This window comes from Myotis daubentonii, chromosome 7 (assembly GCF_963259705.1).
Source record: "Myotis daubentonii chromosome 7, mMyoDau2.1, whole genome shotgun sequence".
Taxonomy (NCBI): domain Eukaryota; kingdom Metazoa; phylum Chordata; class Mammalia; order Chiroptera; family Vespertilionidae; genus Myotis; species Myotis daubentonii.
The window spans coordinates 86490192-86517906 of NC_081846.1; the positions used below are offsets into that span (position 1 = coordinate 86490192).

The 27715-nt window shown below is 38.2% G+C and overlaps 1 protein-coding gene across 6 annotated transcripts in view; it reads left to right on the forward strand.

Moving 5' to 3' along the window:
• EPB41L5 (erythrocyte membrane protein band 4.1 like 5) overlaps positions 1 to 27715 on the forward strand; it is a 169226-nt gene that overhangs the window by 60923 nt on the left and 80588 nt on the right. For 4 of the 6 annotated variants that reach the window (XM_059704702.1, XM_059704703.1, XM_059704699.1 and 1 more), the window contains exons 12-16: positions 6341 to 6510; positions 7524 to 7630; positions 8697 to 8724; positions 16914 to 16956; positions 17339 to 17454. In XM_059704702.1, the coding sequence (XP_059560685.1) occupies positions 6341 to 6510; positions 7524 to 7630; positions 8697 to 8724; positions 16914 to 16956; positions 17339 to 17454 (464 nt within the window). Of the gene's footprint in view, positions 1 to 6340; positions 6511 to 7523; positions 7631 to 8696; positions 8725 to 16913; positions 16957 to 17338; positions 17455 to 20795; positions 21811 to 27715 lie in introns of those variants that run through there. The other 2 variants (XM_059704704.1, XM_059704701.1) reach the window with 2 other exon arrangements.

Here is a 27715-nt window from a genome sequence, read left to right on the forward strand (position 1 = left end):
ATGCTGCTCTAAAAAGGAAGGAACTCTTACCATTTGCAACGTCATGGATGGAACTGGAGAGCATTATGCTAAGTGAAATAAGCCAGTCAATGAAGGAAAAATACCACATGATCTCACTCATTCATGGATAATAGAGACCATTATAAACTTTTGAACAATAATAGATACAGAGGCAGAGCTGCCTCAAACAGATTGTCAAACTGCAGCGGGAAGGCCGGGGAGGGTGGGGGTGCAGGAGGTAGCGGGGTAAGAGATCAACCAAAGGACTTGTATGCATGCATATAAGCATAACCAATGGACATAAGACACCGGGGGATAGGGGAGGCTAGAGGACTGTCTAGGGCGGGGAGAAAAATAAATAAATAAAGTGCTTCTCCATTCTTACTAAAAACACAAAACTGTAGTATTCTAGGATGTGCCCTAATTTATTTAATCAATTCATAATTGACATTTATTCACTATATAGACATTAATTTCTACATTGGCAAGTATCTATAGCATAATTTTCTGGAAGTGGACTTGCTGGTTCAAATCAGTATGTGCATTTGTCATGGATATAGAGAGAGCCTATCATGTTGCACTATTTATCTGTGTACACACCTTTTCCAGGAGTTATAACATTTTTATCTGAAAGGTGAAAAATGGAATTTCATGCTAGGTTTAATTATTTCTGTTATGAGTGATATTGAACATTTTTTTTAATAAATTTGAATTATTTGTGTTTCCTTTTCTCCAAACTGTCTATTTATATCCTTTGCCCATTTTTCTTTTGGGTTGTTGGACTTTTTTCTTGCAGGTTTTGCACTTTGTCATATAAATTGTAAATATCTTACCTAATTGTTGTTTTTTAGCATTGCTTATTGGGATGGATCTTTGTCATTTATTTTTAAAAATTTAAATAGGTGAATTTGTCAGTCATTTATGGCATATGGGTTTTGTGTCATAGAAATGTTTTCCTACTTTGAGTTTATTCATTTTTCCATGTTTTTTTCTATGTGTAGTTTTTGTTGGTAAATTTCATTGACATATAACATACATTCAGATAAGTGCTAATATAAATGTACTGCTTGTTGAATTTTCAAATGTATCTATATGACCAGCACCCAGACGAGGAAATAAACTAGTACCAGAATAATAGAATCTTCTTTGTGCTCCCCAATAGATACAGCCCCCCAAGGGTAACGACTCTCCTGACTCTAACACCATTTTAGCCATTCTGATAGTAGAATTATTTTTAATTTGCATTCTCTCCGGATGACTGTTCCTAAGTACAGTACTTATAATGTATATACACATTTCAAATAATTATAAAGGCAGTGTTTATTAAAATACCTTTCATTTTCAAACTTGAGCTATCAGCTATTACAGTGTATACATTATTTTGGGACAGCTTGTATTTATTGGATATTTGGATATTCTTTTTTATGGAGTGCCTTTTCAAGTGTTTTGTTCATTTTCCTATTGGGTTATCAAAGTTCTTTATATATTCTAGATATTAGTTCTTTGTCATGTTAGTTCTTTGTGTTGCAGATATCTTCTGCTTCTTGACTTGCCTTTTGTTTCCCCTAATAGTATCTTTTGGGTTAATAGAGGATTTCAATTTTAATGTAATACAATTTTTTTTGTGGTCAGTACTTTTTGTGTCTTAAAATTTAAGAATTTTTGCCTATACCAAGGTCATGAAGAACCTGCACATAGAGTTTATAAAATGTTTTTAAATGACAAAATAGTTCAAGTTACAAAATTAAATATACTGAAAAGTACAAAGAAATTATAAATTGATATCTATTTCACTCATTTAAATTGAAGATTTTTGGCATTGTTTCTTCAGAATTATCTTTTAGAAATAGGTAATGGTATGTTTGATATAACTAAGGTCTAACTCCCCAGCTTGCTCCTTCCTTCCCCATAGCTGGTCACCATTCTTGAAGGGTATCATTCTGTTCTTTCTCCAAATATGAAGACATGGTAGAATTGTTTTAAAATTTTACATAAATCATATATATATATATATATATATATATATATATATATATATATATAATATATACATATTATATATATACTAGAAGCCCAGTGCACAAAAATTTGTGCACTCGGGTTGGTCCCTCAGCCCACCGTGTGCCCTCTTGCAATCTGGGGCCCCTTGGGGGCCCCTTCCCCTGGCTGCTGGCACCAGTTTTCCTCCGGTGCCCGGAACCCAGGCCTTCGCTCTTCGCTGGGAGGGGCCCACACAGTGGGCGAGGGGCTTAGCTCTTTTAAAAATACTTCTGAATGTTTGGTAAATAACCCTGTAGGAATCTACTTTCTGAAACATGCTGGTTGTTAAGGGCTGATCTGGGTAATCAACAAAATGTATGTTAAAATCCTAATCCCCAGAACCTCAGAATGTACCTGTATATGGAGATAAGATCTTTAAAGAGGGGATTACATTAAATTGTGGCAGTTCCAGTGGGACCCTTAGCCCATCTCACTGAAGTCCTTATAAGAAGAGGAATGTTGGGGTCCAGCCCCAGCAGGTCCAGGGGTTCCCAAAGAAGGAATGACACAGAGGCAGCATTCAGGTTATCATCATAGCCAGGTTCTCTTTTTATTGTCCTGTTACATCTATATTTATACTATTTGATCCTATAAACATGCCTCTATAAGCTTTTTTTTTTTTTGCATCGGGTCCATTTATTGGGGGGTCAGTCAAAGGGGGAGCTGGCTAGGGTGGGGTAGGGCAGCAGCTTGTCTGGCCCCCGAGAAACCCAACTTAAGTCCAGAGCCTCGAGGGCTTAGAAGCCAAAGTCTTCCTCCACCTTTATCTGCATGGGGGCCAGCTCCGGAGTCAGGGGGACTCCTGCCCAGTGCCCTTCCTATGGCACTCGCCGCCTCTTCCAACTGCTGGGCCCCTCGCCAGGGGCCGGGCTGCTGGCTTCTGTGGGCGCTGGCGTCCTCCTGGGTGGGGACAGCCCCTCTTTCTCTGGAGGCTCGTTCTCAGCGTTGCCTGGGTTGGGGGCGTCTCTGCCCTGGCTGCCCTCGTCCTCCAGTAAGATGGTGAACTGGCTGGCCCGGTAGTTGTCACCATAGGAGTCCAGCACCTTCATGAGGAACCTCCGCTCCTGCTGGAGTCTCCATGTTATCCTCTATATCTGATGGAGCCTGTTCAGGACCCGCTCCTTCGCCTGCTCAATCTCCCTGCAGCGCCGATCCAGCGCCTGGTACTTGCTGCGATTGAGTTCCTGTTGGCGCCGCCCTTGCTGGCCTCAGGCTGCCTCCTCCTCTTCGTCTCACTCCTGGAGGCTGGAGCTGCCCAGACCCCCAGACACGAACTCCACTTCGGTCTCAAGCTCTCTCTCCAGGATGGGACCACCTTCAGCGGAGGCAGCGCCAGCTCCCAGCCGGGAAGTGCTGAGAACTCCTCAAAGCCCACAGCTGCCATGGACCCCTCTCTCTGCTCCAGCTCCATTTCTCCCTGGCTCCCGACGCAGAACTTCCAACCTTGCAAGCCTCTTGTTTAAAGTGGCTTGCGAAACTACAGCCCATCGATTTCACAGCCAGGCACCCAGGCCCCGCCGCTAAGCCTCCTGGGAGTTGTAGTTCTCTATTTCCGGCTTGCCTCCCTCGCCCCACCCCCACCCCAGTCCCAACTGAAAGGCCCTGCTGGCTGGTCTAACCCTGTGGCCAGGCATCTGAGTCACCTCGGGTCTTTATTCCTGTCCCGACACCACGCCATCTGACCATGGAGACTCTCCTCTTGCGAGGCCCCTGGGTCTCCTTCTGGGTCTCCTCAGCCCAGGTACTGGATCGCGTGCCCCAGCAGCGATACAGCCCTGGTGCCTGGGTCTCCTTCTGGGGCCTGGCTGTATCGCCCCCGGATCGGATGGCGTGCCCCAGCTGCGACGCAGCCTCGGGCCCTGGGTCTCCTCAGCCTGGGCACCGGATTGCGTGCCCCAGCGGCAAAAACAGCCCCGGCGCCTGGGTCTCCTTCTGGGTCTCCTCAGCCCAGGCACTGGATTGCGTACCACAGCTGCAACTCAGCCCCGGGCCCTGGGTCTCCTTCTGGGGCCTGGCTGCGTCACCCCTGGGGTCCAGATGGTGTCCCCAGGCAGCTATGCAGCCTGGCCTCTGGCCCCGCCTCTGGGTGTTCTCCCATCACTGGTGATCAGTGATCTGAGAAGCCAGGCAGACATCCGCCTCTTCCCTGCCCCACCCAGCTTCTCCCATTACCGGCCCAGGGCCGGCAAAGGCGGCCAGGTTCTCTTATCACAGAAGCCGGCAAAGGAGGCCTGGCTTCTCCGAGCAAAGGCAGCTCGGTTCTCTGGCTCTTGGCTGCCGCCTGGGTTTCCGATTGCAGTCAGCGGCAGGCAGCTTCTTCCCTCCTTCCCCTTTCGCCTCCCAGCATTGTGCCTATGTTGGCAGTTAACTGCCAATCTTAGTTGGCAGTTAATTTGCATATAGCCCTGATTAGCCAATGAAAAGGGTATCGTCGTACGCCAATTACCATTTTTCTCTTTTATTAGATAGGATATTTTTTGTTGTTGTTTTGTTTTAACTTTTTTGCATGTTGCTTATTTTACCTAAACAGGTGTAGCCATGTAGATCTAGTTCATTCATTTTAATCTATATGTAGTATTCTGTAATATGAATAAACAGTAGTGCATTCATTATTTTATCTTTGTATAGTGTTTTTCCTTTTTTTTTTTTTTAATCCTCACCTGAGGATATTTTTTCCATTGATTTTTAGAGAGAGTGGGAGAAAGAGGGAAAGACAGAGAGAAATATCGATGTGAGAGAAACACATCGATTGGTTTGCCTCCTGCACGAGCCCCGACGAGGGTCCAGGCCAGGGAGAAACCAGCAACCGAGGTGTGTGCCCTTGAACAGAATTGAACCGGAGACCCTTTGGTTCATAGGCTGATGCTTTATCCACTGAGCCAATTCGGCTAGGGTTGTATAGTTTTTAAATATACCAGTATTTATTTGATTATTTCTTTTATTTTGGAGTTGGGTTTTTTTTTTACGTGTGCCAGTTTTTACTATTATAAATGAGACTGAAGAAAATCTTTGGGTGCAAATTTTTTGTTTAGGTAACCTGGAGAAACATAGTTTAGATATTACAAACACAGGCTCTGGAGCCTGAATGGAGAGGTTGAAATTCTGGTTTTCTCTCTTAACTAGCTTTGTGACCTTGGGCTTAATTTCTTGAGTCTTAGTTTCTTTATCTGTGAAATGGGCCAAATGATAGTATCTGCTCACTGAGGTAATTCATATGAAATTCTTAGGAAAGTGCCTAAGAATGTTAACTATTATCATTAGACTAGAGGCCTGGTGCATGAAATTTATGCACTGGGCGAAGGGAGGGTGTCCCTCAGCATGGCCTGCATCCTCTCTCAGACCGGGAACCCTCAAACATCGTTAGCGCTGCCGTGGAGGCAGGAGAGGCTCCCACCACTGCCACTACGCTCGACAGCTGTAAATCCAGCTTCTGGCTGAGTGGCGCTTCCAGCGTTGAGCATCTGCCCCCTGGTGGTTAGTGTGTGTCATAGTGACCGGTTGTTCTGCCGTCAGGCCAAAACCAGCTCTTCAACATGCCCCGAGGGGTCCCAGATTGCGAGAGGGTGCAGGCTGGGCCAAGTGGTCCCACCGGTGTATGATTGGGGCCGGGGAGGGACATGGGAGGTTGGCCAGCTGGGGAGGGGTTGTGGGAGGGCTCCAGGGCATGTCCAACCCATCTCACTCAGTTCCAATTGGCCAGACCCCAGCAGCAAGCTAACCTACTGGTCAGAGCATCTGCCCCCTGTTGGTCAGTGCACATCATAACGACTGGTTGACCAGTTGACTCTCTGCTCCCTGGTGGTCAGTTCACATCATAGCAAGCAGTTGAGTGGCCTTATCATATCATTAGCATATTCCACTTTGGTTGAATGGAGTACCGGACACTTAGCATATTAGGCTTTTATTTTGTAGGATTATATAGGATTCTTGTGAGAACGGTTATAGTAACAAAGAATGTGGACATTTTTAAGTCTGTTGGTAAATATTACCAGATCTTGTCTTTAAATTATTATGTATTTATACCAAAATATGGCAGATAAACCCTCATTTTATTTATCTCTGAGAAATGAGGTCATATAGGTAGAGAGAACCTTTTTAGGAATAATTTTATTTTGGCTGAGAAAATGATTTCAGCTCTTCCTTTTTATATAGGTGGCTATGAAGAGTTTCTTGAGTTTCAGAGAGCAAGCGAGATGTTTTATTGATTCTTGGTATTGCTGGGGTTGCATTTGTAGCTGAGTAACGGGATAGGAATGTCTGACCTAATAATTGCCTCTCTTTGCATCCTTTTGTTTTTCAGGGCAAAGAGCAGGAACACACATTTGTCTTTAGACTGGACCATCCAAAGGCGTGCAAGCATTTATGGAAATGTGCTGTGGAGCACCATGCCTTCTTCCGCCTCCGAGGCCCTGTGCAAAAGGGTTCTCAGCGATCAGGATTTATCCGACTAGGATCACGATTTAGATATAGGTTGATGTTAATAGCTTTCTGCTATATCTTTCATTCTTTCATAGAGGCCAAAACAGGCCAACCCCTCATTTTATAGATGTGGTAACTAGGGCACAGAGAAATAAAGTGGCTTGCCAGTGTTTTCGATTGGCCAAAATAAACGACAGGAAATTATGTTGTTAAATTTCCAAAATTGATAGGAAACATTATAATGCTGAAATGGATTTTATATCCCTGTTGACCTTTACTTTATATCTTAATTAGCCTCTAGTTTAAATCCATATAAGAGCGTTAAGGTGTCTTCATCCAACAACTGAATACCATATAGAGAAAAGGTATCCTGTGCTGAGTGGGAAATTAATTTGGATAACATTTCTCACCCTTTATAAACCTGAAATGCCATTATTATTCTAGACTCCTTGTTTGTTGGCTGTAAGTAGGAATATTTTGGTTTACCTGAGAGTATATTATTAATTGTGAGTTTTCAACATGCCATGAGAATCAGTCAGTATGGTTTTAAAGAGGAAATGTAAATAATGTGGCAAGATAATTTTGTGAGATTCATTCTGTTCTATCTATATTAAAAGTGGGAGGCATTTTCTTAACCATTTAAAAGGAAGTCAAGGACAGTGGGACAATAGTTTAAATATTTCTGGAAAATTATTCTGAAAACTATATTGCAATTAGAAAAAATCTTGAGTTAATTGCACAGTTTGCATTGAAGAGTATGAATTGGGAGGAGAAGGGAGTTCCATAAAAGCACAGATATCTAACTTTTTAGTATGTTCTTAGGTGATGCGCATGCTTAAGAAAAAATTATGTTTAATTTTTGTGTTGCATATTTTACACAAACCTAAGAGTGAAAGAATGATGTCGTGAAGGGAGGCATCAAGACTATTACTAGCAGCACTTCCCTCAGGATGAGATTCAGGGTGGTTAAAGAAGAATCCCAATATAGACTTTCTCCCACTTATGTGTCTGATTACTGTAGGTCTTGAAGTCTCTTATTCCTGTTATTATCTTACTTATTTTAGTGGGAAAACTGAGTATCAGACCACGAAAACCAATAAAGCAAGAAGATCAACATCCTTTGAAAGAAGGCCCAGCAAACGATATTCTCGACGAACTCTACAGATGCAAGGTGAATGCAGCCCTGTTTCAAAGGACTGTTCTTTCTTGTCACTTTATCATGTTGTTGGTACTGGTATTGTTTACTTGAGAGGATGTTGTCTGACTCTTAAGTTTGTTCGAGTCAACTAAAGTATTCTTCATTTATTGAATTTGATTCAGGCATAATCAATTTAATAAAATAAAATGCAAAGGGAAAAAGCCTACATGGTTGCTGAGATTAAATTTTATGATAATCCCAATTTAAACACCATACCAAGTTTGTGTTCATTTTTTTTTTGTTCGTATTAACTGTTTTAGTTATTCTGTAGAAAAACATTTTTCTTCCCTTTTTGTCTTTTAGATCTCACTCATAATAATGTTTAAAATCCCCATAGGAACTTTTAAAAACATTGATAAGTGATGAATCAATTTTAAGTAAAGATTATGTTATATGGTAGTATAATATTATTAAGGATTCTGTGAAATAACAGTTATTAGATAATAAATTTAATCACTGTATATTTATCATAGACATTTGCAAATTCATAAATGTTACTTCCAGTAAATTACTTTAATTATATAATAAGCATGATTTACTTTGACAAAGAAACTAAAACTTGTGTTTGGTTTCAAATCTAAGTTTGTATTAAGATACAGAGTGAGCCTTGGCTAGTGTGGCTTAGTTAGTTGAGCATTATCCCATGCACTGAGAGGTTCTGATTTAATTCCTGGTCAGGGCACATGCCCAGGTTGTGGGCTTGATCCCCAGTTTTAAACAATTTGTGATTGTTTAAAACTCTAAGTTACCTGTTATTTTGAACTGACAATGCTCCATTGTCACTCAGCTCACTCTAGAAGGCTTGCTGATGGTTTTGTTTTAAAAGAAGAGATATACGCTTATTTTATTTATTTAAAAAATGGAAGTAATTTTCATATTGACTTTAGTGATCTGAAATGAAGGTTTTTAAATCTATGGTTGGGAAACATGGCTTACAAAACATTTAGTCCAGACTTGCTTTTATGAGCAGTGATGCAGTTTACCATTAAGAACAAACTAATGGGACTTTTTTATTTTTATTTTTTTAAAATTCTGTCAGCAGGTACGGCAAAACCTGAAGAACTCAGGTGGGTAATGTCTTGCATCTTAGGAATTGACATAGAATTTTAAAATTTATGTAGTTGCTATCATTAATTGAACAAGTATTTTGAAGATATATCAAAGTGTTAAGTTGTCACTAAGCATTTGAAAATAGACACATAATGCCAGACACAAAAAATAAATTAACGCAGTTTAAAGAAATAAAAAGTGGGGTGGGTGTGGATGTGCTATTTATAATGAGAATGACATACATTAGTTATTGGCAGGTGACTGAGGATTTAAAGATGAATAAATTATGGTCCTTGCACACAATGCATTCGAAGAAAGGTTGATTTGCAGATAAGCAATTAATTTTATTTGTGGGATAAATTTCATTTTGTCATGGTGTATAATCCTTTATATTACATATTGCTGTATTTGGTTCACTAATATTTTGTTGTGGAGTTGTGTGTCTATATTCATCTAAGATATAGGTCTGTAGTTTTCTTGTAATGTCTTCACCTGTTTTTGGTATCAGGTATCTTGCTTCCCCGAATTGAGCTGGGAAATGTTTCCTTCCCTTTTGTTTCTTGGAAAGAGTTTGTAAGAATTGGTATTGAGGGTCACGGGACTAAGCCACACTAGCCAAGGCTCAAATGTATGGTAGAATTCACTAGTAAAGCCATCTTGCCTGGATTTTTTCTTTGTGTGAAGTTTTAAAATTCTAATTCAATCTCTTGTTATCGGTCTATTCAGATTTCATTTTCAGTCAGTTTGAAGTTTGTGTTTTTCTAGAATTTTTCCATTTCATTTAAGTTATGTAGTTTATGGCTTACAGTTGTTCATATCATTCCCTTTTCCTTTTTTTTATTATACTAGAAGCCCGGTGCACGAAATTCATGCACAGGTAGGGTCCCTAGGCCTGGCCAGCTATCAGGACTAATCTGTGGGGCGACCGGCAGGGTGATGGGCCCCCCCGGCACCTGCCTTGGCTGGCCTGGGGCCTGCGGGCTGGGGGCAGCTTCTGCATTTAGCATCTGCCCCCTGGTGGTCAGCGTGCATCATAGCAACCAGTTGTTCCACCAGTCGTTCTGTAGTTCGGACAATTTGTATATTAGGCTTTTATTATATGGGAAGGTCGGTAGTGATGCCCCATTCCATTTTTTAAATCCTTATCTGAGGATATGTTTTTCTTGATTTATAGAGAGAGAGAAGTATCGATCAGTTGCCTCCATACACGCTCCAACTGGGGATCGAACCTGAAACCTAGGTATATGCTCTGACTGGGAATCAAACCCCCACCCTTTTGTTGTGTGGGCCAATGCTCTAACCACTGAGTCACAACTACCAGGACAAGTTTGTCAGTTTTGTTGGCCTTTTCAAAGAACAGCTTTTGGTTTCATCAATTTTTCTCTATTTTGTAAATTTTAAAAAAATATATATTTCTTTATTGATTTCAGAGAGGAAGGGAGAGGGAGAGAGAGAGAGAAACATCAGTGATGAGAGAGAATCATTGATCAGCTGCCTCCTGCACACCCCCCACTGGGGTTTGAGCCTGCAACCCAGGCATGTGCCCTTTGCGGGAATCGAACCCGGGACCCTTCAGTCTGCAGTCGGACGCCAAACCGGCTAGGGCTATTTTATAATTTTTTACTCTGATAGATTATTTCATTTCCTCTGCTTGCTTTAGGTTTAATTTGCTTCCCTTTTTCTAGCATCTTAAAGGTAGATGATTAGATTTTTGATATGAGATCTTTATTACTATGTTTTTTGTTTGTTTGGTTAATCCTCATCTGAAGATACTTTTCTATTGATTTTTAGAGAGAATGGAAGGGAGGGGGAGGCAGAGAGAGGGAGAGAGAGGGAGAAGAGAGAGAGAGAGAGAGAGAGAGAGAGAGAGAGAGAGAGAGAGAGAAATACCTATGTGAGAGAGACACATCGATTGGTTGCTTCCTACAAGAGCCCCAACCGGGGCCAAGATTGAACTGCAACCCAGATATAGTCCTTGATCAGGAATCGATCCCGTGACCCTCTGGTACATGGGCCAATGCTCCAACCACTGAGTCACACCGGCCAGGGCAAGATCTTTATTCTTTTTTTAATATAACATTTATAGGTATAAATTTCCCTACAAGCACTGCTTCAGTCACATTCCATACATTTTGGTATGTAATATTTTCATTTTTATTTATCCCAAGTTATTTTCTATTTCTGTTGTGATTTCTTCTTTGTTCCGTGGTTACTTGAGAGGTATTGCTTGATTTCCACATATTTGTGAGTATCCTAAATTTTCCTATCTTTTTGTTGTTGTTGTTAATCCTCACCCGAGGATATTTTTTCCATTGATTTTTTAAAGAGAATGGAAGGGAGGGAAGGGGGAGAGAAAGAGAATCATTGATGTAGGAGAGACACATTGAGTGGTTGTCTCCCACACATACCTGGACCAGGGCCAGGGACTAACCTGCAACCCTGGTACATGCCCTTGATCGGGAATCCAACCGGCAACCCTTTGGTGCCCAGGCAGACACTCTAACCATTGAGCAATGCTAGCCAGGGCACTTTTTTGGGGGGTAATTTTATACCATTATGGTTAAAGAACATGATTTATATGATTTTGATCCCTTTAAATTTATTGCAACTTGTTCTGTGGCCTAGCATATTTTTCCTAGAAGATGGTCCATGTGAGCTTGAGAAGAATATAGATTTTGCTGTTGTTGAGTATAGTGTTCTGTGATGTCTGTTACAGGTCTAGTGGGTTTATATTGTTGTTCAAGACTTCTACTTCATTGTTAACCTTTTGCCTAGTTCTATTTAGTATTAAGACTAGGGTTTTGAAGTCTTCAATTATTGTCTGTTCCTTCCTTCAATTCTTTCAGTTTTTGCTTCATGTATTTTGAGGCTTTTTGTTAGGTGCATATATGTTTATAATTGTTGGATTCTTTGGTTATGATAAAACTAGAGGCCCGTTGCATGAAAATTCATGCACTTGAGGGGGCGACCCAGCGATCAGGGGAAGGCAATGCCCCCATCACACCTCTGCTGCTGCCACTGCCGGCAGCGCAAGCCTCGGCTGGCCCTGGTTACCTGCACCTTGGGCCTGCCCTGGGCGGCTGGGGGGCTGAGGGGACTGGGGGACCCCAGAAGCAGGCACGTGGCAAGGCCAGGCCTGCCTGGGGGCGGGCTGAGGGGACTGGGCACTGCCATCTTGTGGTTGTGGGCGCCACCATCTTTAAGGGCAGGGCAGCAATTAGCATATTTCCTCCTTATTGGCTCTGGGCGCCGCCATCTTTGAGGGCAGGGCAACAATTAGCATATTCCCTCCTTATTGGCTCTGGGCGCCGCCATCTTTGAGGGTGGGACAGTCAATTAGCATATTCCCTCCTTATTGGCTGTGGGTGCCGCCATCTTTGAGGGTGGGGTGGTCAATTAGCATATTTCTTCCTTATTGGCTGTGGGTGCAGCCATCTTTGTGACAGTGTGAGGGTCAATTAGCATATTCCCTCTTTATTAGATAGGATGTCCCTCTTTTTCTCTAGTAACATTTTAATTTTAAAGTCTATTTTTTCTGATACAAGTATTTCCCATCCAGTTCTCTTCTGGTTGCTTTTCTATGGTATATTGTTTTCATCAAATTTGGGAGTTTTCAACCATTATTTCTTCAAATTATCTTCTTGCATTTTTCTCCTGAGACTCCCATTATACATGTTGCTACAGTTGAAGGTTCCTACCGTCTTTCTTTATTTTTCTTTTTTCTTTCTGTAGCTCAGACTAGATAATCTCACTTGACCTATATTCAAGTTACTTATTGTTCCACCTGCTCAAATCTGCTGTTGTGTTTTCCTAGTGAATTTTCATTTTAGTTATTGTGCATTTCAACTCCAGAATTTCTGGGGTGTTTTTTTTTTTATAATTTCACTCTTGAATTATATTCTCTTATTTGTGGAGACATTGTTCTCATACTTTCCTTTATTTCTTTAGATTTGATTTCTTTATTTTCTGAACATATTTAAAATAACTGATTTAAAGTCCGCATTGTTGAGAGAGAGTTCATTATCTTGGCTGCACCAGCCTGGAGTAGAGCTTCCAAAACACTGAACAAGGGAAAATGGGAAAGGGGAGCAAATTGTGGCTTAATTCCAGGCTTGGCTCTTGAGAATTAGGAGATTTTCTTGAGTAAATGTTTTTCCACTTGATATATGCCTTCTGATGATTAAAAAAAATAATTGTCACTAGCTAAATCTTTGTTTTGCTGGGGAGAGGATCCTCAGCCCACCATTCTAGAAGTCCTGCTTCTGATGAAGCAATAAATTGTAATAGTGTCTATTACATTATATAGTTTCAAATAATGCTTCTCAACCTTGATATGTATCAGGTTCCTGGAATGCCTGTTAAAATATCAGATTTAGGACATTAAAATCTATTTCTTTTTAAAATTTGTCTACACTGAGTATGGTCAGCCTCACCTAAAACTAAACTTATTTAGTTTTTTTTCACCTAGAAAGCCATGCTGTGATTATTGATTCACCACAAAAGCACTCTGCTTTTTGAAAGGTATCCCTGAAATTTCTTTAGCTGTTGGTTATTTTGTTTTCTTTGGAGTTATATATAACCAGTGCTATCAAGATAATGGTGGAGAAATATTAGAGGTGTTCTATATTTTTTTAACTTTTTAAATTTGTTTTTTTGTTTGTTTGTTTAATAGATCATGTCTTGCTTTCCTGAAAGGAAGCTAGCACAGAATATTAGATCTTAAAGAATATAACCTGGTGAAGTCAGCAGAAATATAAACAATTTGTAGTTGAAAAATTAAGTCTTTCATTATGTAAGTTTGTCATCCTTTAAAATTTTTTTGAAATACACATTTCTGACTAGAAAGTGAGTGACTGTATAGTTTCCTAAAATTAAAATTAATTTAACTTTAATAATGAATTTTTTTCTTGAGTAATGAACACATTAGAAATGGGATATTTAAGTGATGATACTTTATTATTTTTTTATTAGAATAAACTTTTAGAAATGAAAGTGGCGGTTGGGGGGCACTCAGCTCTCCTGACTGAAGGTTATTGAGCATTACTCCATGAGCGCTTGAGAGCCTGAGCTTGGACTGGCATGAATGCACTTTTAGTCTTGCCCTTGTAGTTCTGTTTGCATGAACAATTTTGCTCCAGTGAACCGTGGAAAACAGTAGGTTTGAAAAAGCAAAACTATTTGACCTAAAAAGCTTCTTGACCTTGGACTGTGCCAGTTTTAATAACAAATTTTTTAATTGGCCGATGTCAGTCATTTTACTTGTACTATTTTAGCTTCTATTTTCTTGTGAGCCTTGACTAATAATACAAAGTATCGTAAGAGGTGACATTTTAAAAGAGCACATTTTTGTACAGGCTTTCCATAGAATTTTTCAGACAGAAAAGAGAGGGAAAGAAGAAGGTGGAGGAGATGATAAATAGAGGTGGTATGAAAGCAACAGGTGTCAAGTATTGCAGGTAATCCTTTAAAAGGGGAAGCTTAGATTATGTCAGTAGTGAGAAGTGCTCCTACTTTCATATTAGTGGAGTTGAAAGAATCTGTATTATTATGAGAAAATAGTACTTTCAACATTTCAAATTGTTTGAAATCAAAGAGCTCTGATCCAGTTAACATCAGTTATTTAAGTACTTTTTCCTCAAATTATTATTCATCTTTTATCCATCACTTCCTGGGGTTATTCCCAGTTTAAGGAAAAGCTCCAGAGAGTAATTTAGGGGACCATAGAGTAGCGAGTCTAATTTCTGTACCAAGCAGGTTGGATCAGATTTCATTGATATTTGGGATTATTGGTTACTTAAACCAGCATATAATGTACTCTGAGAAGAGCAACATTATTAGTAGTAAAAATAACTCATGCCTGACATGTATATTTTTACATTTGCCTTGGCAACAGATCTACATTAAACAATATTTTTTTGGGGGGGGGGGTTCAGTTAATTTTATTTATCAGTGTTCTTTGTGCTTTGCTATTATTAATTAATTTAATATTCCTAATAGTTTCATGCAAATGAAGAACCTGAGATTCTGAGAATAAGAGCTAGTGCTGTGACTTGGATTTGAATCCAAGCAATGGTAGTGCAAATTCTGGTGACTCAACTTATAATAGAGATGTAAATAATTTAAAAATAGTGTGAAATGGCCCTGGCTGAGTGGCTTCGTTGGTTGGAGTGTCATCCTGTATACCTATACATCCTGGTCAGGGCATATACCTAGGTTGTGGGTTTGATCCCTGGTTGGGGTGCATATAAGAACAACCGACCAATGTTTCTCACGTTGATATTCTCTCTGTCTCTCCCCCTTCCTCTCTCTAAAATTAATAAAAACATATCCTCGGGTGAGGATTAAAAAAAACACAAAACATAAAATGACTTCCTTCATCACTCAGCCTTTTAGCAAAACTTTTTCATTTGTGAGTTCTGTTTTTTTAATCCTCACCAGAGGATATTTTTTTCCATTGATTTCTAGAGAGAGTAGAAGGGAGGGAGGAGCGGGAGAGAGAGAAAGAGAAAACTCAACGTGAGATAGACACATCGATTGGTTGCCTTCCACCTGCACCCCTACCAGGCTGGGGAACCTGCAACTGAGTTACACACCTTTGATCGGGAATCAAACCTGCAACCCTTCAGTCGTCGGGCGGATACTCTATACACTGAGCCAAACTGACCAGGGCATGTGAATCCTTTTTTAATTAGTTGTCTTTCATCATCAGATAGTTTTTGTTTTGCTCTTACTCCTCTAAGAAAGGCTCCTGGATGCTGCATTCAGAATTTGTTGGTGATTGATAAGCTTTACCTATTTCCTTGTATTAGAAAGACATCTTGGCTGGGTATAATATTCTTGAGTATTGCTATTGGGAAGTCTGTGCCAACCTGATACTAATAATAATTGGCTTTTAAATCTCCTTTGGGGTAACTGAAATATTCTTTACTTATTCTCGAAGGTCAGTAATTTAACAATAAAGGGTTGAATGTATTTAATCTGTATCTCATTTTTTCTGGAACACGGTGCTTATTAAATCTTATTTTTAAAACGATTTTATGTTGTTTATTTTTGCATGTATATGTGTTTAAGAGGTATTCTTTTTTAAATTAATTTTTAGAATTCCCACTTGAAGATATTTTTTCCATTGCTTTTCAGAGAGAGTGGAATGGAAGGGGGAGGGGGAAAGAAAGAGGGGGATAGGAACAGAGAAACATTGCTTGTTTGCCTCCTGCACATGTCCCAACCAGGGCCAGGGGTCAAACCTACAACCCAGGTACATGCCCTTGAATGGAATCAAACCCGAGACCCTTCAGTGCACAGACCAACACTAATCACTGAGCAACACCGGCCAGGGCACTCATTAAATCTCATTACTTTATCATTTTCAAGGAACTTTTAAAATAACTTTTAACAAAATTTTTGTTACCTTAGTTGAATTCTTTACTTTAGAATACTAATTATGCTAATTCTAGAGGGTCTGAAAGTATCCTCTCTTCCTTCATTTTATTGTGGTATTATTTCCTCTTTGAGTTCTTATTTCATTGAATGTTTGTTCTTTTTTTTTTTTAGCAGCTGTTCTGAGTTTTCCTATTTATTTTGTTGAACTATAGCTTTAGGTTTTTTAAGTGCTTTGTGAGAGGCAGGGAAGAAAATGAGTGAAATTAAAAATTTAAAAACATATTAATAAATCACTTGAAGGGAAAGGTATACAGAGAAGTTTCTAACTTTATACTAAGGCCTTTTGAGTTATAAAATGCTGAGCTATTGCTGACACTGGAAAATCTTGAGAGGGTAAGAATATATAAAAGTAGTGACAGATAAGATTATGTATGTGTTTGTGCTTAATGCCTTGAATTTAAGGCATCAGTTGTGCTGCTATCTTTATTTTGTCATCTTTGAGATATATTGTCCAGTGAATAAACAAGATTAGTAGTACATCTAAAACACATTTAGTACATCTAAAGAACAATTAAAATACAATTAAAGCACAATTAAAATACATGGAAATACCAAATAAGCAGACTATAGAAAAAGCAAGTGTGTGCTTATAAAAGCAAATGTTTTCTGGGCACCTTACATCTTTGTTTTAATCAACAGTAATTTTTTTCTTTATTTGAAACAAAATTAATGTACTTAAAAATAGAGCTACTTTCATTGTCATCTGACAACATGAAGCCCTATATATGGTTTTTAATAGATTTTAATGGATCTTTCTCCCTTACAGTGTTCACAGTAATGTTTCAACTCAAAATAATGGCTCTCAACAGGTAAGTCTTAATATTAAGCTTCTAAAGCACTAGAACACTGTACTTAATTATTACAGAAACTAGTATTTTATTAATTGAATTTCATGAGTTTTTTCTTTTATTTATCTCTAAAGTGACTCAGTAATGTGAAACCCTCTTTTATTTTCTCTAAGATGTTGTGAATAGAACAGGTGCTCTGTAAAACTTTCTATTTCTGTAAATCATATAAAATACTAATATTCAGTTAGATTACTATCTTCAATGTGACATATAACAGTCAAGCATTTATTTACATTATATTTGTTGACTATGTAGATATTATTCCATTGTAATGTTCTTTTAATTGGTGAAGGGATTTTTTTATCTAGGCAAGATAAATGATTTTTATAACTTGTGTCCAAAGGCGTGGGGTATGAGATCTACTCTGCTGGGGACTTCTTCCATTCCCTCTGGTCCTGCGCTGGTGGAGATAGAAAACCTTCCAAGGAGTCCTGGAACAGACCAGCATGACAGGAAATGGTTTGTTAGCTCCTTAAGCCAAAAGAAAATGTTGCTTGCTTATTGGTATTATAAGTTCCCAGCTATAACTGTAGAGTACTTTAAATGATTGAAAGCAAATTATTCATATTTGTAAGCTGAAGAGAGGCATATTATTAAGCAGTTATTGGGATGGGAAAAATAAGAGCTATGGATGAAGAAGCTCTGGAGTGCAGTTGTCTAATGAAGAACATCAGACAGCTCTCCTTACTTTGGTTAGCATGATCTGGGAGTTTTGATTTCAGTGATAGTCAATAGAACCTTTTCCCAGATCCATGAGGAAAATATGTTTGTTACATGTTATTCCATACAACATGGCGCTACTCTTTGGATGTGTTTTCTTCATTAAAGACTGTAGATAAAGGCATAAGAGAAACATGATTATAGTCCAATAAAACAAAGCATGAAATACTCCTGATGACAGGGAAGATACTTCATTTGTTTAGATTTCCAGGGTTTTGTTTTGTTTTTTTAGGTTGATAGTAAGTATACAAATATGGATACTTTGTGGCTTATTGGGTTAACCTGTGGGGTTCATTTTTTCCCCAATTAAATGTATGTGGCTTGGGGGCGCTCCTTGGGAATTATGTGATTGACTGGTCGTGTTGGTTGCATCATCTGTTCAAATTTTGTGTCTATGAAATGAACTTTGATAATTCATAGGATTTTTCTCTCTCTCCCTCTCTCTCTCTCTTTTTTTTTCTTGCTCTTAGTTTTACTACCTGAAATCTAATGAGTTTCTGTGGTGGTCTCAAGGTTTTGGTCAGCTTTCTGTGCAACCAGTTCTTCCTTCATGGTGGTGGGTCCACAGTGGTTGGTGATCATTTTCAGTCTTTCCTATGTAATTGTGTTTTGCTGTTATTTTGGCTTAACTAACTGCAAGGTGCTTTGCTCTTGATGGTTGGGCATATTTTTACTTCCGTTCCAAATAACTTGATTAGTTTCTGAAATTGAGGGCATCTACCCTATTTTTTTTTCTTTCTACTTGAGAGTGTGGTGGGGAGGACTCTGTGTCATGTGGGCATACTTAAAGTATCAATAGTGAGGCTTCTAAATGTCAAATTTTAGTCTTTTTTTTTTTTTTAAGCCATTAAGAGTTTTTTCAATTTCTTATTGAAAACACAGCTCCAATAAGCAGCTATGTTTTATCTCCTTGATGTTATCACCAAATCCTATTAGCAAGGGAATGTATTACTTCTGGGACTTAAACTATAAAAGAATTTTCTTTCTTTTTTAAAAATATATTTTATTGATTTTCTTACAGAGAGGAAGGGAGAGAGATAGAGAGCCAGAAACATCGATGAGAGAGAAACATCGATCAGCTGCCTCCTGCACACCCACCACTGGGGTTGTGCCCGCAACCAAGGTATATGCCCTTGACCGGAATCGAACCTGGGACCTTTCAGTCCGCAGGCTGACGCTCTATCCACTGAGCCAAACTGGTTAGGGCAAGAATTTTCTTAATACATGCTTACCTTTTATATTACTATGGAACAAGAGTCTGATTTCTTTGCATCCTGTATTGTAACACTAAATCTTTACTGAGGTTTCCAATGTTTATGCACACATATTTAAGTCTATTTAACTCCTTTGGGGCAGCCTTTATAAAGAGAGAATATTGAATCTGAGCATATTGACTTAGAAGAAAAATGGAAAATTTGGAGCTGTGTTTTCTTCCTTTATGTAATTTTGCTGTGACCTCCCTTGCTGAAATGGAGTAAAGTGATGATCTGTAAAATCTAATCAGCCTCAGAGTATGTCAACAGTGGCACGGAATAATACAGAACCGACGTGTCTTGGCGTTAATGGATTCCCCAGCCCTAATTTAAAATGCATTCCATATTTCATTCTTTGTTTCTGCATGCTTTGATTCTTAATACTTTTAAATGACTATAAAAGTCCTCCTTTAGAAAGTGATACATTAATAACATTTAGAAACGCTCCCTAGGTTTGAACAGTTGGGCAGAATAATGGACTCTTTTCTGTTTCTGGCAGGCAACGTTTAACTAATTTTATGTGAACCTACTCTCTATTCAGTTCTTTAGCTTTTTCTTCCTAGTGACTTGTAAATGACACCATTATTGCAGTGAATGATTTGGTATAGCATTAACTTAGAATTATCCAATATGTATCATCCTTTGAGATACAATTCTTTTAAATCTTTAAACTATTTATTAAAAAATTGAATAATATTTGGAGAACATAAACCTAATTTAATTTCCTAAATTTTCAGAGACCCTGTATTGAGGGTCATGAATTTTATGGGTTATATCTAATGAACAAATTGTATTTCAGTTGAAGGAAACAAGATGATTTTATTGTAAAAAAACTTTTAGCCAGTTTTTTCAGTTTTCCTAAGGAAAAATGGTGAATATTTATGTTTTGGTTGAGTTACAAAAAATACTATATTTAAATATCTTTAAATATCTTTTATAATTGGGGTTATTTTTTTTTAATTTGTAGTCATCTTAAGTATATGCTGCCCTTTTTTGCCATGTCATAAAACCCTGATTTTCTGAACCTTGGTAAATGTTTTCTTTCTACTGGAGGACTCTGATAATTTCTAACCAGGAATTGCTTGTATGCATGTTTCACTCTCATAGTTCTATAGGCCTGTTCTATAGCACTGTGTGTAAAAGGCATCTAATACAGTTATTAAATCTATTTCTTGGAGGGGGCTTATAATCTCATCACATTATCTGTACCTGTTGAATTTCATTCTAAGCTCCCGTGAACTTTGATTATAGAAGGAATAATGGTTCCCTTGTTAATTGGGAACATAGATGTAAAATTACATGGCCTCTCAGTATAGATTTAAAAACAAAACAAAACACACCTCATTCTGAATTTTGTTTCCTGGATTTCACTTAATTTGTGAGATCACTTAATTTGAGGAATAATTTTCAAAATTGCCCTTTTTTATATGTGCCTTTATCTTTATGTAGAATTGCCCTATGACATATTTTAACTAAGTTGATTATAAATACTATTTATTAGAACCTCACAGAGCATTTCTGCCTTGATTTTGATAGCAACATCAAGGACAGATACAGAGTGTCTTGCTCTCTATGAAATTTTTTCTTTATTTAATTCACTTAACAAACTGATTACTTATACATATTTTCATATTTACATTTTCCACTACATGTAACTTTGTGGGATTTCCCCACCTTTGTTATTCTTGAATGTGCTTGCATGGAGATGTTGATAACTGCTTGTAGCAGTGGTGCATGCTGGTCATTCTCTTTATTACCTCTTACACATCAATTTTCTCCTATTCCTATTGACTAACTGTGCTCCCCTCCCACTCCCCAACCATCCAGGCTCTCTGCTGCCAGTGACTGCTGCCAACGTGGTGGAAACCAGTGGAACACAAGGGCCTTATCCCCGCCCCAGCCCGTTCATAGAAACTACACTGACTTTGTCCATGAGCACAATGTGAAGAATGCAGGAGTCCTTCATGATGTTCGTTTTCCTGGCCATGTAGCCATGACTGATATATGAGTGTTAAGCCCCAGAGACCTTGGGACTCTGTTGTGCAAGTTGATGGTATTTGTTCTCTGGTGTTTATTGGGAATTGATCATATTAGGAGAATTTGGGAGAAGTTATTTTATATTGAGTTACTAGTCATGTGGTGGTGTTTGTAATGGAATTCTATGGAAGGGAAAAGGATCTGAAGAAGCTATATGCCATCAGTGATAATGACAAATGTTTTTGTGTTGAAAGGGCATGTATATCATTGTAATTTTAGAAAGGTTTTTCATGATACTAACATATTAACATATCACTCATAAGATGTCCAGGAGAAGGTTTGTGTTTGTGAACAAGCTGCCCAATTTTAACCCATCCCTTGCCATCCAAATAGATTGAAGTTAAAAGAATTGGACACATTAAAGGCACACAGAAGGAAGCATGTCCTGGCACAATATATCAGTCTTTACTGATATTTTTTCTAAAATGACCATGACCCATGCCTTAATTTCAGTTAAGTGCCCAAGATTTTATACTTTCAATTAATGTTTTTATTTAAAACACTTTTTTTTTTAATAAACACAGGTATTTTAATTTACTGAAAGGTCTAGAAATCACATTAATAATGTGAATCATGTAGGGAGATAAATCTGAATGGTTACTTTTGCATCATTAGCTACTTAACCAATGGTTAACTGAATAGTTCTATTAATACTGAATGGTGGTACAAAATGGAAAATTTATTTACTTTTGTCTTTTCAATTTTCTCTTTTATCTCATGTATCTGAAAGATTTCCGAGGTTTGCAATAGTCATATAATCTGACCCTCTACAACCTTTAAAATAAAAGTCTGTATCACTTTTAAATGGATTGGGTATATTACTATTTTTGATCCTTTATGAACTTCAAATTACAATTATTCAAGCTCTTCGTTATAGTTCATAGAGGCAAATTAACAGAAAAAAGTACAGAGGCAAATTAACAGAAAAAAGTACATTTCTGATGTAATGATAACTGATGTAAGGGAAGCAATTCTTTTATTTATTTATTTTTTACAGTTTTTAAAAAATTTTAACAAAATTTTTCATCTTTTAAACTATGTATATAGTAATTTGAAGATATGTTATAATTTGGGAATTTATAATACTTCAAGATAATGAAACTTTATTTTAAACAGCCTAACCGGTTTACCATCCTGCTTGCCTCAGGGGTCAGTCTTATCCCTCTTTGTTAGAAAAAGGTAAAGGTTTCAGAGTGCTTTATTAGTGGACTGTTGGTTGCAAATATAATATAACTTGTATAGAAGACAAAAGTTAGCAGAACTAAATAATATTTAGGTAATGAAATTTGTAGGCAAGTTTCAATCTGAGTTTATCACGATCATATATGTATATGACATGGATGCTCAAAGTATTCTTTAGTGCAGTGATGGCGAACCTTTTGAGCTCGGCGAGTCAGCATTTTGAAAAACCCTAACTTAACTCCGGTGCCGTGTCACATATAGAAATTTTTTGATATTTGCAACCATAGTAAAACAAAGACTTATATTTTTGATATTTATTTTATATATTTAAATGCCATTTAACAAAGAAAAATCAACCAAAAAAATGAGTTCGCGTGTCACCTCTGCATCCTGTTAATATGAACAGATCCATATCTTTAGCCTTGCTGCCTACTGCTTAAGATTAGTTTACTTAAAAATAGCCACTAATGTATGTCCCTCCTATTTTAGATTACGTAGCTCAGATTACAATTGTCAAGTATTGCTGATGGTTATTTCTTACAAGAAAGGAATTTGAATCATAACATTTTAAGCACAGAAAGCCTGGTTTGTGCCATTCAAGAAAAGACTAAATGGGTGTGAATATGATTAAGAACCTACCATTTCTATAATAGAAGCCACAGAAGTATAATAATAACAAAACTTGTCTGCTCTTTTAGAAAGTCCTAAGGCTTGACTTCTCACACCTTAAAATTAATCAACCTCATAGGATTCTTAGCAGAATCCTAACTTTGGGAAATATGAGAGGATTGTAATTGAAGAGTAAGATTTTCAGTTTATATCAAAAGTGGTAATTTCTATACATAATTTGAGTTAATCAGTACTATTATATTTAAGTGATTAAAAAAATCACGTCATGTTTTTTCTTTTCTTTGAAAACCTTATTATATAATAGTTCATTTGTAAATTCCTGATAATAGAAACTAGGTTGGAGGAATGATGGGGAGAGAAGGCAGCAGAGGGGGTGGGGGAAGTCAAGGGCTAAGACTGGGTGTTAGTAGAAACAAATCTGTCTGTTATAGAAGTTCCCATATGCTCCAGATATTGTGATTACTTTTTTTTTGCTACTTAGAGTTTCAAGGTGGATATTCATGTTTCTAGGGCTATTAAGAATAGGTAGCTCAACCTAAATTAAATAGTAATCAGCCTATTTATATGCTTTTTTTAAAATATGTTTTTATTGATTTTTAGAGAGAGAGAGAGGAAGAGAGAGGGATAGAGAGATAGAAACATCAGTGAGAGAAAAACATTGATCAGCTGCCTCTTGCACACCTCCTACTGGGGATCGAGCCCACAACCCGGGCATGTGCCCTGATCAGGAATTGAACTAGTGACCTCTTGGTTCCTAGGTCGATGCTCAACCATTGAGCCACACTAGTCGGTCATATATGCTTTTTTTTAAGCCTCACCCGAAGATATTTTTTCCATTGATTTTTTTTTTTTTTTTTTTTTTTTTTTTAGAGAGAGAGTGGAGGAGAGGGAGAGGAGGTGGGAGAAATAGAAACAGCAATGTGAGAGAAACAGTTGGTTGCCTTCTTAACACATCCCCACCGGGGCAGGAATCAAGCCTGCAACTCAGATATGTGCCCTTGATTGGGAATCAAACCTGAGACCCTTTCATCCAAGGGACCATGGTCTAACACTGGCCAGGGCTATACTCTGCATTTTATTGTGCTTAAAAAGTCAATGATCATACAGCCTTTTGACTAGAAGGAGCCATCACCACAGAACTTCAGGATCGTGTGATTCAACTTCCATGTCTTGGCTAATTTTATTTAATATAATGAATTTTCACATCTTAAATTAGGTTGGTTTATGTTTCAACCTAATGGTTATAGAGAGGAAAACTTACAGAAACACAGCAAAGCTAGTGACCTGCACACTTTCACACATGAAAATAAACAAGCTTTAAAAAAAAGATTATTTCTTTTGCTAGTAAAAACACTTCAAAGGAGTTTCTTTCTGATTATAGTCTAACCTTTCTACCTTGATAGGATATCATAGATATATTTAAATGAATTTATAGAGAAGAATAAACTATTTGTCCTATGTATATAATATGTATTTTTAAAAAGTAGCTAGTATATAAACATTCTTTTTTATTGAATTTATTGGGGTAACATTGGTTAATAAAATTATACAGGTTTCAGGTATACAATTCTACAATATATCATTTGTATATTGTATTGTTGACCTCAGGTCAAGTCTTCTTTTCATCACCATTTATCCCCCCTTTACCTTCCACCTCCCCTTCCCTCTGTCAAGCACCATACTGTTGTCTGTGTCCATGAGTCTTTTTTTCCCTCTTTGCTTAATCTCTTCACCCTTCTCACCCAGCCCCTAACAACCTCCCCTCTGTTAAACATGCTAATATTGTAATATCATCAGTATAATGCAACTCATCTTTTTTTGAGTGGAGGCTTTTTAAAATTTATTTAAAATACTGACCCAGAAAAATGTTATACACTTGGGTGAATCTTTATTGTTAAAACTATCCATGATGTAGTAGGTGCCATGTAAATATGTCAAGATACAAAACTGAAGTGTCTCCTGAATGGAGGATGGGGAGGCAGCTTGTTTCATAGGATAAAAAAATTAGCTGAGCTTTAATTATGGTAGTTTCTCTTATTTCGTAGATTTTTGCATATTTTTTGGTTGGGGCACTAATAGTTATTTTGATTATCAACCTTCCTTTGTCACTTTTATACGTCCTGATGTCATGCATTTCATCTTACAATCTTGCCAAAACAGGAAAATAGATGGAGGTTGTAAGGAGTGGAGGACTATGATGTCTTTGGGTTTGCGGAGAAAGAATGTGGAGATGACTGGCTTTACAGGCGTAAGAAGATTAATCCTCAACTTTGATCTCTTGTACTTCTGTATGTATTCACAGATGTAAACTGAAAAAGTTGGAGATGATTGATTGCCCCACATTTAGCACAGCTTTTTGTTTTAATCCTCACCTGAGGAGTGACGATATTTTTTCTATTGATTTTTAGAAAGATTTAGTGGAAGGGAGTCAGGAGGGATAAAGAGAGAGGGACAGGGGAGAGAGAGAAACATTGATGTGAGAGAGACACTTCGATTGGTTGCCTCCTGGATTGGTTGCCTCCTGCTTATGCCCTGACTGGCGTTGAGGATTGAACCTGCAACCGAGGTATGTGCCCTTGACTGGGAATTGAACCCATGACCCTTTGGTCTGAGGGCCAGCACTCTATAATCACTGAGCCAAATCGGCTGGGCTAGTGCAGCATTCCTTGATGGTGGAAGCAGTAATCATTTGAACCATGGTACTTTAGCTGTTTTGGTTGGGACATAGTCTTCATTTCTAAAACATAGTTCATTGTCTGGCTGGTGTGGCTCAATGGTTGAGCGTTGATCCATGAACCAAGAGGTTACTGGTTCAATTCCTGGTTGGGGGACATACCGGTGTTTTGGGCTTGATTACCCAGTAAGGGGTGTACAAGAGGCAGTTGACCAATGATGTTTCTCATCAGTGTTTCTATCTCTCCCTCTCCCTTCTTCTCTTTCTTAAAATTAATAAACACATGTAAAAAATAATACATAGTTCATTGCTTTGAAGTACCATTATTTTTTTGTCTCAGGCTTTGAATATTGGGTTTGAAAATAATATCTAGTTCATTAATTTATTTTATATCCTTTGTATGTGGGGCGTTGCAGTATACATGGATTTGCAAAAATAAAAGCATCTTGCACCAATAACAATCTCTTTACCACCACATACTTCCTTTATTTTAATATAAATTATATCACAATTTAATATAAATTATTATTTGCTTCTGGAATTGTTGTGAATGCATATGGGATGCTTTTACATAAGAGATAGAATTTGAAGTGGCTTCTGAGGTACAGAAACCTCTGCCTCTGTCCCTCTCTGTGTGCCTCTGTCTTACGTATAAAATGGGATTTCTCATATTCTGTCTAGATACTCTGGATCATGTGAATTTAGGTATAATCTTCCTCAGCTCCTTGTTTTGAAGGACATAAAAATCTCTCGTCCTCTGTTTATTTAAATTAACTTTTACTTTAGTCACATGAAGTCATTGTGAGAATTTTGTCTTGCTCAGTTGACATTAACCTTGGTATAGACACTAGGACATGAAAAATGTCATTTTCAATAGAAAATATGTTATGTAACTTCATTCTTTCCTTTAGTTCTTGACCATTGCTAAGGTGTAGTACACTTTACTTGCTTTGAGCTCTTTGGGCTGGTGGGGAGGATTGTAATCTTAGCCCTCTCAGATAATTAGTGAAGAGAAAACATCAAAAGAAATTGGTGAAAGGAAAAATAATTGTGTTTTTTTAAATTATACATTTTTATTTTTATACTGAAGCAGGAAAACACATGTTCCTGTTTTTCTTAAAGGGATTGTTCTCACAAATGTTTTATTATGTATTACCTAAGCCTCTGTGTTCCTAACAACAAGCCATGGCCTTAATTCTAGGTGCTTGAGTGAACTTTTTACAGTTTGTTCCTGAAAACTGGCCAAGACTTTGTTTATACTGGCATGGAGAAGAGATGCCTGACTTGGAGAACAGCATTCTCCAAGGAGTGTGACTGCAGACTCCCTTAGTGGTGTAATAAACCTACACTTCCTCCTCTTAAAAACAGGTTCAGCAGCTGCAGATCTTGTTTTCTGTTGTTGAGGAAATTTTTATTTGTTTTGTTTTTAACTAATTTTAGTAAAGAAAGAAGAATGACATATGCCAGTGTATGGTTACAATTTGACAGAAGTTGCAGATTCCTCAATGAAGGTCTACCTTATTGATTGGTTATCGTAAATATAAAATTAATAATTTAAATTATTAGGGGTGGAATAAAAGAAAAGAATGAAAGAGATGATAATCAGAAGATAATTGCTGGCCTGATTTGCCTTGTGGAACTAGCCAGAGAAATTAATGGAAAACGTCCCAGGATTTAAATTACCACTAGAATATATACCATTACACAAAAGAGTTTTTTATAACAAAGCTATGTTTGTAGCCCAGCCCTTAGCTGTAGTGATTATCTTCAACACTAATAAAAGAGAAAAATGGTAATTGGCGTACGACGATACCCTTTTCATTGGCTAATCAGGGCTATATGCAAATTAACTGCCAACTCAGATTGGCAGTTAACTGCCAACAAGATGGCGGTTAATTTGCATATGTAGGCACAATGCAGGGAGGCGAAAGGGAAAGCAGGAAGAAGCCCCCTGCCACTGACAGTGATCGGAAACCCAGGGGGGAGCTAAGAGCTGGGGGGCAGGTGCCTTTTCCGCCCTGGCCAGTGATAGCAGGAAGTAGGGGTGGAGCCAGCGATGGGAGCTGGGCACGGTCAAAGCTGGCAGTTCCAGGAGCTAGGGGTCCCTTGCCTGGGCCTAAAGCGGAGTCCACGATCGCGGGGCCGCTGCAGCTGCGGGTCCCCGCTGCCCGGGCCGGACGCCTAGGCCAGAGGCGTCAGGCCTGGGCGGGGGGGCCGATCCTGC